Source organism: Sphaerodactylus townsendi, linkage group LG09 (genome assembly GCF_021028975.2).
Source record: "Sphaerodactylus townsendi isolate TG3544 linkage group LG09, MPM_Stown_v2.3, whole genome shotgun sequence".
Classification (NCBI taxonomy): Eukaryota; Metazoa; Chordata; class Lepidosauria; order Squamata; family Sphaerodactylidae; genus Sphaerodactylus; species Sphaerodactylus townsendi.
Window position 1 is genome coordinate 42,436,034 of NC_059433.1, and position 14,707 is coordinate 42,450,740.

The 14,707-nt window shown below is 43.3% G+C and overlaps 1 protein-coding gene across 15 annotated transcripts in view; it reads right to left on the bottom strand.

Annotated features, from left to right (window-relative positions):
* Window positions 1–9,155, bottom strand: part of PTPRM (protein tyrosine phosphatase receptor type M) — a 539,592-nt gene extending 530,437 nt beyond the window's left edge. For 10 of the 15 annotated variants that reach the window (XM_048507346.1, XM_048507345.1, XM_048507344.1 and 7 more), the window contains exon 1: window positions 8,777–9,154. In XM_048507346.1, coding sequence (XP_048363303.1) covers window positions 8,777–8,849 — 73 coding nt within the window. In that variant the 5' untranslated portion in view covers window positions 8,850–9,154. Of the gene's footprint in view, window positions 1–8,776 lie in introns of all 15 variants that reach the window. The other 5 variants (XM_048507340.1, XM_048507337.1, XM_048507335.1 and 2 more) reach the window with 1 other exon arrangement.
* Between the last annotated feature and the right edge of the window lie 5,552 nt (window positions 9,156–14,707).

Consider the following 14,707-nt stretch of genomic DNA (forward strand, 5'->3'; position numbering starts at 1 on the left):
TAATTTGAAATCCAGAAGGATAAAAGATGACTCTGGCTCCTAATTTTGGCACGGGATTCTACAGCCAAACAAAATTTGTCATAGCCTGAGATAGTGAATGGCAAAATTTTGTGTACATTGTCAGTGCAGATAGCAACACTCAACAGCAACAGTCAACAAGCTTGAAAATAGTGTGGAGCAACTTTATTAGAAGTAGCCATACAGTACACTGCCATAGCAAATTACATTTAATCCTATTCAGATTAAAGCAACAAGCAGTTTGTGATCAGCATTTTAAGCATCATTCAATATTGCTACAAGATTCTCCAATATGTTATACATCTCTATCAAGTCACAATAATAAAACCTAATGAAGTGTTAGACTATAGTGTGTAGTTCAATCATTCTGCCAGGCCATATGAACCAAACCTGCACATGAATCCGATACCAGCATATGGCACATTACAAGAGTTCCAGTTTTTTCTGGTTAACCATACCATAGTTAACTCTATAGCGGTTAGGATGCATTTTAATTTATCTTATGGTCAGTTAATCAACCAATCAAAGCTGAGCAGCCTTTTTCCATCTCCCTGCTGAGGGGGATCTTGTTTCCTAGTCAGAGGAAAATATTCATTTAGCCATTCTATTTATGAATCACGTTGCAGTCAGCTTGTTGGCAGAATAAAGAATAATATAGCCACCAACACATGACTCAAAAAGCAGCACCCTCCTCAGCAAGACGACTTCATTTGAACTACTGTTCAGTTTCAAGCAACACATTGCACACAGAATACAGGAACTACCATAATACTGTGTTTTACCAAAAATAAGACAGGGTCTCATATTAATTTTTGCTCCAAAAAATGCGTTAGGGCTCATTTTCAGGGGATGTCTTATTTTTTTTCCATGATTTTGTGCCTCCCATGTGACCAGATAAGCTGCACCAGGGAATCTGTAACTAGGGCTTATTTTTGGAGTAGGGCTTATATTTCAAGCATCCTTCAAAAATCCTGAAAAATCATGCTAGGGGTAGGACTTATTTTCGGGGAAACAGGTATGTCAAGGCCAACAGCTGTATGGATGAACATTCTAGGTTACAGGTAACTAAATACTCCTGAAGAAGCGTACACAATGGAAGATGGCAATATCCATCCTGTTTCTTGTCCCCAGAAATGGGCAGCCCCATCCACAAGCCAGCTGCCCTGCTGCAGAATCACCCCATTGCTCCCAAAGGAGCTTCCCAGTGGTGTGAGGCTGCAACAGTGCAAAAGTGCTTGCTGGGTGACCTTGTGCCACTCACACACTCTTAGCCCTGATCCAGGCTAATATTTTGATGGGAGACCTCCAAAGAATACCAGGGTCGTGAAGTGGAGGCAGGCAATGGCAAATCAGCTCCAAAAGTCTCTTGCCTTAAAAACCCTATAGGGTCACCTTAAGTCAGCAGAACTCCTCCCTGCCCCCAAGCCTCATAACACATAAGGGCAGTTTATACCAGAGATGAGCTATGCATTTTATGAAAAAGAACTTATTTGCTTTCAAAATTATTCATTGTTTATCACACATGTTTTTTGAGATATATGAATGAACTTTTAAAAACTGTCAATGGCAGCATTCAGGCGGCTAAAGGTCTTCCCATAAAACAAATAATAAAGATTACTTCTGCATCCCAGGTTCCTGTGTGCCTGCAGAATGCATGTTTTCCAATGGTAATCATCTGTGTACGTGACTGACGAAGGGTCACATTTTATTTTTTTTCTTCAAAAAAGCAGCACTTAATATATAAGAATACATATGTGCGCTCGATAGATGGTGAGCTCGTTAATGTTTCAATAATTTTTCAAGCACACAATTTCTCTATTAAATTGAAATTTACATCCCTAGTTTCAGTTCCTTCTGAGATGACCCACAATACATTTTTACATATTTATAAACACAGTGGGGAGGGGGCCAAATGCCAGTTGAGATGGATTACTCTGAGTATCTTATCACACAGCTCTTACACGCTCACTCTAATTATAACTCAGCCTTTGGAACTCCCTGTAAATGCCCTAGGACAGAACCAAGTTCACTGTGCCATTGATTACAGGCAAAGAGTTACTGCTGGTGTACATGACTTTTTGTACATCCCATATTAGCTCTCTAATCTTTTCTGCTAGTACATGCCAAATGCTATTTTGGTCACTACTATATGTTATAATAAAAATACATACATCTAGTACTAATACAAATACACACATCTCTTTCCACAAAAATTTCAGGGCACAATATTAGGATTGAATAATACAATTCTTTGCATATTTAAAGGCATCCATGTGCCAATATAAAAAAAATCCTACAATATTTCAGCCAAGTTAAAAATACATATTTTAAGTGTACTCAATGACTGGCAAGTACTCACAGTATTCTTGACTGATTTTTCTATCGTGTAGCTTTTTGAAACTTCTTTCCAATACAAAAGGACCCTAACATGCAGCAAAGGGTTAAGAGAACTGCAGAGAAATGCAAGCCCAATGTTTTTGTGGGCCAGCATACTGTTCACTCAGTTCTCTCACTGTGGATCATAACGTTTAACTCACAGGTGACCAAAAGACTATCTGAAACTCAATTTTCTTCATATAGAGAAATTCTGCATGAAGTAAATATTTTAACTTTTTTCAACCATGAGAAATGAGCTCTTTAAAAAAGTTACAGTTCTTCATTGACAAACACCAAATTATTTTAGTCCATTAGTGCCAACAGCAAAGCACTGGACTAAAAATATAAATAGAAAGCAAATAAATTATTACACAGGCATGCACGGTTTCTGTACTTTTAGTGGTTTATTTTCTTCCAAAAGGTACATGGCTTACATTACATCAAGCTTTCAAATCACTCCAAATGCCTTAAATACTTTTTCATGTCTCAAGCTCACAATGTGCCAAGTTCAGTAGACCCAGCACACAACCTTATGGTGTACAATCTTAGTTTAGGAATGTGGATTTAGAGATGCAGCTACACCTAGTGATCAGCAGTAGATCACAGCAAACAAGACTTCATGGCTGAAACACATCATACCTTTGAAATGAAAATCTAAATACCACTGAAGGTACAAGAGAGACCAAACTGAAAAAGTACAGAATTTATAGTTAGTACTATCAGGGTTTATATTAAGGACAAATAAATGTATTTTTACTAAATCAGGTACCTACATGCAGAAACCACCAATGAATCTAATGGGACATATTGAAACCCTGCTTAACGGTGCCTATAAAAATGTTACAATTGTCTTGTTTTTATGTCCATCTGTTCAACTGAAATCAATAACTAAAAGTCATGTGTTTGGAACCAGACAATGCTTATGTTGAAATCTTACTGAATTACTCAGCATCATTATCCAAGACAAAACCATTTGTTATTTAAAATTAAATTAAAACAAACAAAGCCAGAATCCAAAAGATTAATAGTAGGTAAATGAACTGTGGGACTGTATCTATTTTTATCTGCTGCTAAAAGTCATTTGCCCTGTGGCACCAGGGCTACCATCAGAAATACAGGCCCAAAGGCTCGCTGGACATGCAGAATTAGACATGCTGGATCCAGGGCTATCTGGGGCTGGGAAGTGTAGCCCAGATGCCAAGCTAAGCAACTATAGTTTAGTACTCTTCCAAGAAGAAACTAAGGCGTGGCTGTTGTTTGGAGCCAGTTCAGTTCCTAGTGGGAAAATCAGCGGCATGCATCATAACTGACTTGAACATGTTCCCAGCAGAAGAATACAAGGAATGGGACGTTCACTGTTTACAATTAAATGTTACATTACTCTAGTCAGATGATGGAGTGAACTACTTTGTTCTCTATGTTCTGTGGCAACACAGCAAATTCACTCTCCGCAATTGTCAATCCAGAAGATTCCATCAGTATTAATTTTTGTTTAAAAAGAATAACATATTTTGTTTGGTTATTTCAAGGCACTGTAATTTTGCACACAGAGTGATAACTAAACTGTGAGACCAAAGCTACATTAGAGGAGTTCTTCAGTGTAATTACATCCTTGTAATATACTGTAGGGTATACTTTTCTCTTCTATATTATCATAATAACAGTGCCATTTTAATCAGTGAATAGAAAACTTTAATTTTTTAATAAGTAACACAAGGCAAGTCTGATATAGATTCAGTTCGAAAACCACTGTGAAACAGCAGAGACAGACAAGAAATAAACAAAATACAGAGAACTCTTCAAATCCAAATGCTGGACATGCAATTCTATCACTGAAACTCCATATCCTGTACCCAGGCCTATTTCTCCACTGTCTACTAGGCAGCTGACTCTATCACACTTGTCAACACAAATGATTTACCGGTAGAGTGAAAATGTGCAGACCTTCTTGTGCAATAGCATGCTGCTTATGAGGTTTGGGATTGGTACTTAGTTGATTGACATCAGCTTTTATAAACAACCTACTTCATTAGATACACAGACTCATCTCAGGGCAGGCACACTTTGTGGTTTGTCCCACTTGACAACTGAAATGCCTAATTCGCCCCACCTCTCTAATGTTCCAAATCTCTAGGTTGTGCTTAGAGATGTACATGTGTAGAGTCTGATGCATGTAGCACAAACCATATAATCTATATATTGCAATCTAGAGTGAGGTTTCTGTTTATAAGTACATACATACATATATATATATGTATAAACAAACCTACATATACACACACATATATACATATACACATACATAGACAGATCCACACACACATATATTTGTAGGACAATATGTGCATATGACCATAAGCAAATTTAGCATACAGCATGTGGAGTTCAGATGCTTTTGGGGGTAGAGAGAGCTGATAATAACATTCTAGTCACCGCCTAAGTGTAAAAGTATATGGCTGTGAATCAACTTTTAGTCATTTTTTCTCTCACCTACAACCTTCTGTCAAGAAACAAATTCTTAGCCCCACAGAGCAAATCTAACTTAACACAGGACTGCAGTTTGTACTTAGAACTGTACCCAATGCTTCATTTAATCATTAAAAGCAGAAATTTTAATGAAAACAAGTTGTGTCACACATCGAAGTATGTAGGATGATATCACATCCCACTGTTCAATTTCAGCTTACCTACAGCAGCTAGAATTATGAATTTTAAAGATAAATACCACTTATCTCTAAAATGATGACTAACCATTGCTCCGTAAATGTTATTTTTGGAAATGATGAGATCCTGTTCCAAATCTAGTTCCATTTTCACCCCCAAATGAGAACATGGGAACAAGGTAGTAGAAATGAACCCTCTGTACAGAAAGGTGGGGTGAAAATATTTTTTGTACAATACAGAACAAGTTGATGTCCCCCCAATTTCTCTCTCTCTCTCTCTCTCTCTCTCTCTCTCTCTCTCTCTCTCTCTCTCTCTCTCTCTCACACACACACACACACACACACACACACACACACACACACACACACACACACACACAGGTGATTCTTAACTACTGGAAGTCCAAACAATGGATGTAAAAATCCCAAATCCAGCAGCTAGGAGCTGTGCCAGTATTAACACATGAGGTTTTCAGCTGTATAGTTGTAAAGTATTAGGTTGAAATTCTAATCACTGTGAACAACCAGTTGGGGGACTACGGCAATGGTTGGCAAATAAGTTTTTTTCTGTCACTTAATACAATGTGAAGTAGCTGTACAGCCTAACAGTAGGCCTTTCCAGGACAACCTGTGTTAACAACAGAAATCACCAAAAATGGGCCTTTTATAAAAATTTGTGGTTTTCAAATTCCATTATAGCTCTCTGCGACTTCAACTTCAGCTGATACTTGACAGAACCCATCAGGACTAGACCTTTCATTTTAAACAAAACCTAACATTTAAGATTAAGCTGTCAATGGCGTCTTTTCAGCTTGTAGCCTATTTCTATTGAAACAAACCCATTTTCAGAAGTAGTTTGTTTTCTCCGGCATGGATGATCTCTTGAAGCAATAAATCCCGAAACACCAAAATGAAAAATCAGATCAGACTTTTTCGTATTTAACTTTTTTCTACTATCATGCTTTGATTGCTACCATTAAATATAGATTTCTGAAATATAACAATATAAAGGCTGGACCCATTAAACAGGCTAATGATAAGATTCTGGGCACCTAAAATCAATGGGGTCTACCTTTTTTAAGAGTTTATGATGAGACCAAGCAACTCAAAACAATTGTTGTCCTGGATTTTACATAAATGACGTCACAACAGTTTTTGATTCTACTCAGAGAAGTCATTACTTGTCTTCTGGTATAAAACTGTCAATCTTGCTTCACTGTCTTCAGTATTAATTTGTCATTTATCAACAATTGCAGAAAAGCTCACTTTTCTTGATCTAAATTTTTCTTTAAAACTTACAACAGTATCGGAAACTATAAAATAGTAGAATGAACTTCTCGTGACTTTGCTCATACTTCTCCCTGGTAGTGACTTTCTACAGAAGTATAATCAAACGAAGAATGCCTGAATAAAAACATTGGAAAACTTCTAATAATTCAGTATGTTGTGTATAAAAAGATACAAATGTGACAATTCATTTTCCAACTTCTAAAAACCAGCAATCTACAAAAAATTTGCTGTTATTGTAACTTGTGTGATAGGGTATTATCAGAGACATAGCAGCAGTTATCCATTATATAGATACTGCAACTATACTATGAACTTACCCGACAAAAGTATAAGAGTACTTCTAGATATTTTAACGGTAAAGTATAACCACAGAAAACTTAATATTATTTTAAATATGTTACAGAACAAAACAAAAATATTCATGTTTTATTTTTGCATATCAACAATATGTGCAGTTACTCATACTTTGTGTTCCATGAAACCAAATCTTAAACACATCATATAAGACATACCAGTCTGCACAGAAACTGGCTCACTTGAAGTCTTATCCTAAGAAGTGTTCTGCCATTATATGCCCATTGACTTCAAAGGATTTAAAAGGGTGTAACTCTGCTTAGTATTGCACAAATAGCTACACTTATTTTTGGCACAGAACCTCCTACTCCCTGCATATCAATGTCAGCTCAAAGTTTGTGAACAGAAGGAAGAATCCCTTTTAATGACACTTCTAGAAAACCATTTAACAGGTGACTATGTAAGACAACTCACTACACAGGACGCTGAAGGACAATAGTTTTGAAGCAGGCAAACAGTGGTTTAAAATCCCAGATTCTTATACAAATATTGCCAGCTGTGTATGCACACAGCTTATCAACAGAAGATGCTATACCCCTACAACATTTTGACCTTTCCATGTAGGTCATACAGCTTAGGTGTGACTTCATCTTAATAAGGCAAGAACTTATTGACATCTGGCCTTGAAGGTGTTCAATAACACTCCTGCGGATAAAGTTTCATAATTCACATAGCCTCATTGAAAGCACATAAAGGCAAGGTGAGGGGAAAGCATTTCCTCCGTGCTATATTTCATACTAAGGGAAACCTCTGGAACTTCTCTCTCCTAACAAACCTCATGACTTCTCTGCAGACATAGCAAAGAAGTTTGAGAAAATGCAGGCTGCTTATATACAGAGAGCACAACCTGGGACATACATTAAATCAGAGTATGTTTATAAAAGAGAACAGATTTCTTCAAGTCTAAAACTTATTTCCACCATTCTGTGCTTTAGTGAACACACAGGACCCCAAGTGCCATGCAACCAACAGTGACATCTTGCATTTCTGCCCTCCTCTCACAGTTCAAATTTCATATGAAAAACAAAGTTATTCTGTGTGCAGTTCTCTGTTTTGCAAAGTAGACCAAAATTAGGGGTTTGAGTCTCAAATATATATATACCGTTCAAGCAGATAGCTTTGTTACATACTCTGGAGGCGGTCCAGAGGAAAGAGCCACAGCAGCAGGATACTGAAGCAAAAGCCTGCCAGGTGCAATTAAAAAGTTATGCCTTGATGATCTCTGCTGTCACTGCTTGGCAGATGTTAAAACCTGCACGAGAGAAGCAAAGGAAACCCAGCACGAGTTGCTTCCCCTTCTTTTGTCCCACAGAGCTGTCACACAATGAGGCAGAGGGACTTGCCCTGTCTAAAGCCCGCTAACCAACTACCAGGGTGGCCAGACGCTCCCCCTTCTTCCCTATTTCCTATCCCGAAAGGGGTGCTAAGAGCCCTGCCCTGCACCCGCCATAGCACACCTTCCAAAAGACCTCAGCAGCACAACCCAGGGGGCCGACCTGGGCGAAGGAGGGAGAGGCCTCGTCCCCTCCAGGGTGCTTTTTCATCCCTCAGCAAAGCTGCTCTTTTGCCCCCAAAGCATCCCCGACTCCTTGTGCCAAGACGGAGGGTCCCTAGAAAGGAAAGGCAGACCAGCCAGCCTCCCCACTGCTGCCCTCAAGCCGTCGGACAACACTCAACTTGCACAAAGTTTTTGGGCTCTGGATGAGAAGGAAACCCCCACCACCCGTCCTGAGGGCGAACAAGACTCGCTTCCCAGCCCTGCCCAGCTTCTTCTGCAGACTCTGCACAAAACTCTCTCTCTCTCCCCGCTGCACTTTTGCACCAGGCAGCCAAACTAACGGGATCCCTCCCACGGCGCCTTGAACTTCCCGTCTCGGTGCCAGGCGTGTCTCGGGCTCTCTTTTTCCAGGCACGCAGCAGCTCCGAGGGTCACACCCGTAGCGTGGGGGGGGGGGGGGGCTCCCATTTGCCCAGGGCAGCCGCCCGTCTTCGCCCCACACTCTCCCTCCCGGCTCCCCACGGCGGGGGGAGGGAGTAAGGAAAACCAGGCAAGAGGGGGCTCCCCCACTCCTTACCTGTGAACGTCTCCGCTCTCGACGCCAGCAAAAGTCCAGCCAAAGTCAGCAGCCAACTTTCAACTTTTCCCATATTGCCTTCCTCTCGAGAGGAGCCCTCCCAAGTGAGGAAGGGGAAGGCTGGGGTGGGCGCCTCAGTCCCCCTCCGTGGCCCCTTCTGGACGGCGGGCGCCTTCTTAAGGGGGGACACCCAGGGCTTCCTCCGAGTGGCAGCAGTCCCGCCACGAAACTCCAGCCAGCCCCGCTCCCTGTTGCGCAGCCCCGGCCCGCCGCCGCCTCCTCGGCCGGGGAAGGAGCGAGCGCGCCGTCTTCGCCAAGAACTCCGCGTCTCTCGCTCCAGTCCCCGCACTGACTCGCGGTCCCCCCGGCAGGCAGGCGAGCGAGCGAGCAGGCAGCCGAAAGCCAGCCGCCAAGTCACGCCCAGCCGCCGGCACCGCCGCCTCTGCCCCGCTAGAGGGCGAGTCGCTTGGAAAGCGGCGCGCCGCCAACCCGCCCGCCTGTTTGGACGCCGCTTTGCCTCAGGAAGGTGGCCAAGACAGCGGGACACACGCGCGCGCGGCTTGGCGGGGGGACTCGGAAAAAACCACGGTGGGTAGGGCGGAGGGGAGGGGAGGCAGGAATGGAGGCAGCCAGGAAGGAGGGAAATAGCAGCAAAACAATTGGCGGTCCTAACGACGATAGTAACAACAGCAACTTAGGGGAAGGAATTCCATGGGCAGAGGGAAGGACAGGGAATTGCAACACATCTGTCTGGAATCGTTATTGCGCGACGACGGTCGCTTTTTTTCTTTTAGCCACAGCAGACCGACACCACTATCCTCCTTTTGTAAGCCACTCTGAGACAGACCCCGCTTAACGTTGAGAAAGGGGAGATGGTGGAATGTGTGGAAACATTTATTAATGTAAAATTAAGGAACTATAGGAAGGGGGAAGTGACCTGGCCATGTGACATCAGTGAGCCTCGACGTGAGCCCCGCATGTCAAGTCAAGTCAAGTCATCCTTTATTGGCATAAGGACGCAGGTCAGTATTTTTCAGCAGCACATGTCACCGCTGGACGCCCGTGTGCCGTAATAAAGAGAACATGCCTGGGGGGTTATGTGCAGAGGGCCTTTAATTTGAACCACTCCAAACAGCCTCCACCCATCCACCGGCACTGAGCAGGGCTTCAGGGACAAGCAAAAGGTATGGGTCAGTCCAGAACTGTTCATTTAAAAGAATTATTAAACCCTCACTGTCAGGACACAGGCTGTGTTGGCCACAGCACAGTGTGATATATATAAGATTTTCTTTCACAGCCAGAATCCACTGGAAGTTGTGGGTTTTCTGGGCTGTGTGGCTGTGGTTTGGTATATTTTGGTGCTATGTGGACAAAACATTAGAAGGAAAAACTACCAGACCTGGAAAATTCTCAACATCCAAATAAATAAATCTATTGACTGATGGTTCATTTCATTAAAAGAACAGAGAAATAAAGCCTACCCATCCAAAGAAGTCCTGTCCACAGATTCCAGTAGTGTGGGGTAACTCACAGTGTGGGAGAGGATTGTTGTGTGCTCCCCAAATCCCCCAATAGTGACAAAATCTTAGGTCAGCACTTCATGAACTGAGAAGTTTCCTTTAGGTGAGAGAGAACTGGAGGCGTGGGGTGTCTTTGTAACAGTTTATTTATTTTGAAATGTGCAAATAAAGCACAAATCGATGCAAAGAGTCATTCCTATATGACAGCAGATCAGCTGCTCCATATCAGATGCCCAGAGTGGGAGACCCTGCACCCACCCGAAAGCAATGTCACCTTCAGCCAACTCACAGCTGTCTGTCTGTGCCCTTTCCAAAACCAATCTTTTACACCCACTAAAACATCTTGCTGCTGCTTCTCCAGAGCTGGAGGAGTCACCTTCCCAAATCTCCCTTTCAGACTCTTTTCTTCCATAAAGGAATGAGCTGAAATCCAATAAATAAATAAATAAACAACATGCCCCAACCCTGCTCTGAATCCCAAATCAGATGCAGTTTCAGCAAAAAAAAAAAAGCATCCACAATAAGAAAGCAAATCCACAACAGCATTTACAAACCCTCTGACTTCATATGACTTCATAAACTTGGATTTCTGGTTCTAGGGAGGAGATGACAAGTTACAGTGAGGGAATGCATTCTGTATCTACTCACAGCACTCCCTTCTTCCAAGTATTCCCCCAATTAAGCAATATTGTGTAAATTAAAAAAAGTTCTTCAGACTAGGATATTGTTATTAATTTGATAATAAATACATTGTTGTCCCCCATTTCTCTAACACTGTCAATTTTGCAACCATATCAGGAACATTGGCCCATTACACATGGCACATTTACCTCAAACCTGTTCTCTGCGCAGTGGGCTCATAGTGGGCCCTCCTCACATTTCTCTGTTTACACACAAGGAGGCAGCCCAGTGCCTTGCAGCTGCTTGCAAGTCTCAAAGAAGCTTCTGGTTCTTTCCTGGTTCTCTTAACTTTGCCCATCAACAACCTTAAAGGCACAGAGCTAATATTCTCTCCCCACTCCCTTCCCTCCACACATGCTCTCTCTCTCTCTCTCTCTCTTTCTGCATCTCTGCCGCTGTCAAATAAGAATAGAAGAGAGAGACTTATTTTAAAACATAATCTTGCCTGAAATGAAGTTTAAAAGCCCTCCGATCAGGGACTTAGGTATAGATTTTTAGGGGGAGTTGGAGGGGCAGGGCCACGCCCCCATTACCCCTGAGGGTGTGGCCACACCTCCCAAGCCCTGCTCCCAGCCTCAGTGGTTATAAAAGCAGCTCTCCGAGGACAGGGATGGTAGACTCCCCTGCCTCAGATTCTCCCTTTAAATCCATCCCAAAGGGGTGGGGAGATTTGGGGGGTGCCTGCTGTCAGGGGTGCAATTGTTAAGCTAGCAGCACCAAACTGTCAGGGTATTTTTGGGAGACACTCCTGATGATACCACCCAAGTTTGGTGAAGTTTGGTTCAGGGAGTCCAAAGTTATGGACCCTCAAAAGTGTAGCCGCTATCTCCTATTAGCTCCCATTGGAAACAATGGGGGATGGGCACCCCCTTTGGGAGTCTATAACTTTGTACCCCCTGAACCAAATCTCACCAAATTTGGGTGGTATCATCAGGAGAGTCTCCCAAAGATACCCTGAAAGTTTGGTTCTGCTAGCCTAAAAGCTACGCCCCATGCAGGCCAAAACTGAAAAAAAACTTTAAAAATACAAGAAGCCCACAAACGGGGGGCAGAGATTCGAACATGCAATGGGGGGGGTTAAACCTGGGAACTCCCCCTTACCTACATCCTTGCTTCCAAGCAGGGAAAGTGGGGTGGAGATAAAAATATCTGCTTGTACTTTTAGTTGAAAAAGCCCTCCCTGTTGTTATTTTATATTGAAAGGTCGATCTCTCGATCCCTCAATATGCACTTTTGAGAAGCAGAAAGGACCTGGCAGCATGGGGGGAAAGGAGGGGGGCTCCAGGGCACCTGGCAATTGAGGCTGCGATGTGCTGAGGCTGTATTGGTGGAAGAGAGACTGTACACACACCTGAAAAAGAGATACGGGAGTTCTCCCCCCCTCCCCACCCCGCCACCACTATACATATGAGAGACTGATCTCTCAATCCCTTGATCAGTTCTCTTAGGAAAGCAGGAAGGAGCCAACAGCATAAGGGGGGCAGGGGACGGAAAAGGCATGCAAAGCAGTGCGAGGGAGTGGGAAGGCTGGGTGGAGAGCAGATGTCCAGGGCAGATGTCCCACTGACAAATCTCTCCACTCTGGTGGTGAAGCAAAAATTAAAATCATGCTAGAAGTGGGCTTGCTTGCCACAGACAGAATGAAAAGGGAAAGCTGGGATTGAGAAAATACTTCTGTTCAAGAAATCTTGCTGTGATTTGCCCCCACCATGCATCAGACCCATTGTGTGTAATCGGCCACTAAATGGTAGCCAAATCAGAGTGTCAGCCCTAGGGCGAGGGCGGTTAAAAGTCCAATAAATAAATAAAAATAAATAAAAATTAGCAATTATTCTTCCAGGTCTGAAGACCAATGTAAAACTGTAAGCACTAAGCAAAATACTCTAGTACTGTTTACATGATGAGAGTACTAAGCAGAGGCGTACCAGGGGTAAATAGCACCCGGAGACAAATTGTCTCCAGGTCACCCCCCAGGCTCTGCCCCTGCCCCGCCCACCCTGGCTCTGCCCCCCACTGCCCTTGACCCTGCCCATGTCACCATGGACATGGGCAAGGTTTAGGGTGCCCACCTCCCCCCCCCAGACTCTCCCTCCCGGCTGGGCTCCCAGCCGGCAGCCTGCAGTCTCTTCTGACCTCCCCTCCTGGCAGGCCAGAAGAGACTGCAGTCCCGGCCTTGGAGACCTTCTTTTATAAGCACTGAGGCTGGGGGGTGGGGCTTGGGGTGAGGCTGGGACTGCAGTCTCTTCTGGCCTGCCCGTAGGGGAGGTCAGAAGAGACTGCAGGCTGCCAGCTGGGAGCCCAGCCGGCAGGGGGGGAAGGAAAGGAGGGAGAAGTCCAGGGTGGGGGTCAGGGGGCTTGGAGGCAGCAGGAAGTCCTGCTGTCTCGTCATTTTTGCATGCACCCTCCCGAGGGCCGGGGGGGGTGAGGCAGGAGAAAACTGACTTGAGACAGCAGGACTTCCCTAATCCTTTATGGGGGGCCAATTTTGCGCCCCCCACGTGACCAGAAGAGTAGCGCCTGGGTCAGATACACCACTGGTACTAAGGGTTTAGGTTCATCAGCCGCAAAGATTCCTAAGAGGACCTGTGTGAATTTCAAAGATATGGCCATAGAGACAGCTGTGGGATTCCTTAACCGTTATGATAATAGCCAGGGCTTTCCTGTCAATTTGTACATAATTTATTTTAGTGGATTATATAGTTCTTTAATAGTAAGCAATTTGTTCCCGTGTGTATAAAGTACAGCTAAATTGCAACTGACGTATGGCAACCTCATAGGGTTTTCAAGGCAAAAGATGAACTGAAATGGTTTGCCATTGTCTATGCATCCCTAGTCTCCCATCTAGGTACTAACCAGGGCTGCCTCAGCTAAGCTACCAAGAGTTAATGACATTGGACTAGTCTGGGTCATTGAGGTCAGGGCTGGTGCTTCTGTAACATCTAATAATTTGTAGTTAAGCATAACTCCAACACCATGTGGTGAAGATCAGTGGTAAGGATTAGTGATTTCTTCACATTATGATATAGAAGTGCAGTATCAGAAATCAACCTCTTCTTAATTTTCTGGAATGCATCTTCATGCTAGCTAGCCCAATACCAGGGAATAGGTGATGCAATGACTCATCAGTGATTGCTTTGTGTGAAAGGTAGACATGGTAAATGTTGAGTGGCCCCAAAAATTGAGTAGAAGACTTGAAGTCTGTGTATTGTTGATCTTAGTGCATACTGGGTGGCATGTACCTTGTCTTTAGTGAGATAATTACCAGAAGCATCAGTGCAACAGCTAAGGAATCTGACCAAAGTTTCAATTTTACATTTACCCCTTTTCATACAGAGTTGTAATTTGATAAACTGAAGTAGGATTTCATATAGCCTTTCATCAATTTTGCTCTCTATTGTGCCTATTATCAGGATTTCACCAAAATATAAAATAACCCCTGGAATTCCAGACAGTAGGGTATGCATGGATTGCTGGAAAATTCCAGAAGCAATGGACACTCCAAATTGGAGATTTGGAATGCCCCTTTGTGCGCGATGATTGTTTGTGTCTCTGCTGCAGTAGCATCAACAATCAGCTGATGCTACACAAAGGCAAGATCCAGGTTTGCAGATACGTTTCTGACAGCAAGGATTACAAGACATATAGGCACTTGGATATTAGTGCTGTTCAGTGCCTTCTTTGCATTGCACTTGTAATCTCCACAAATTTTACCATGAGGTTTTAATACTGC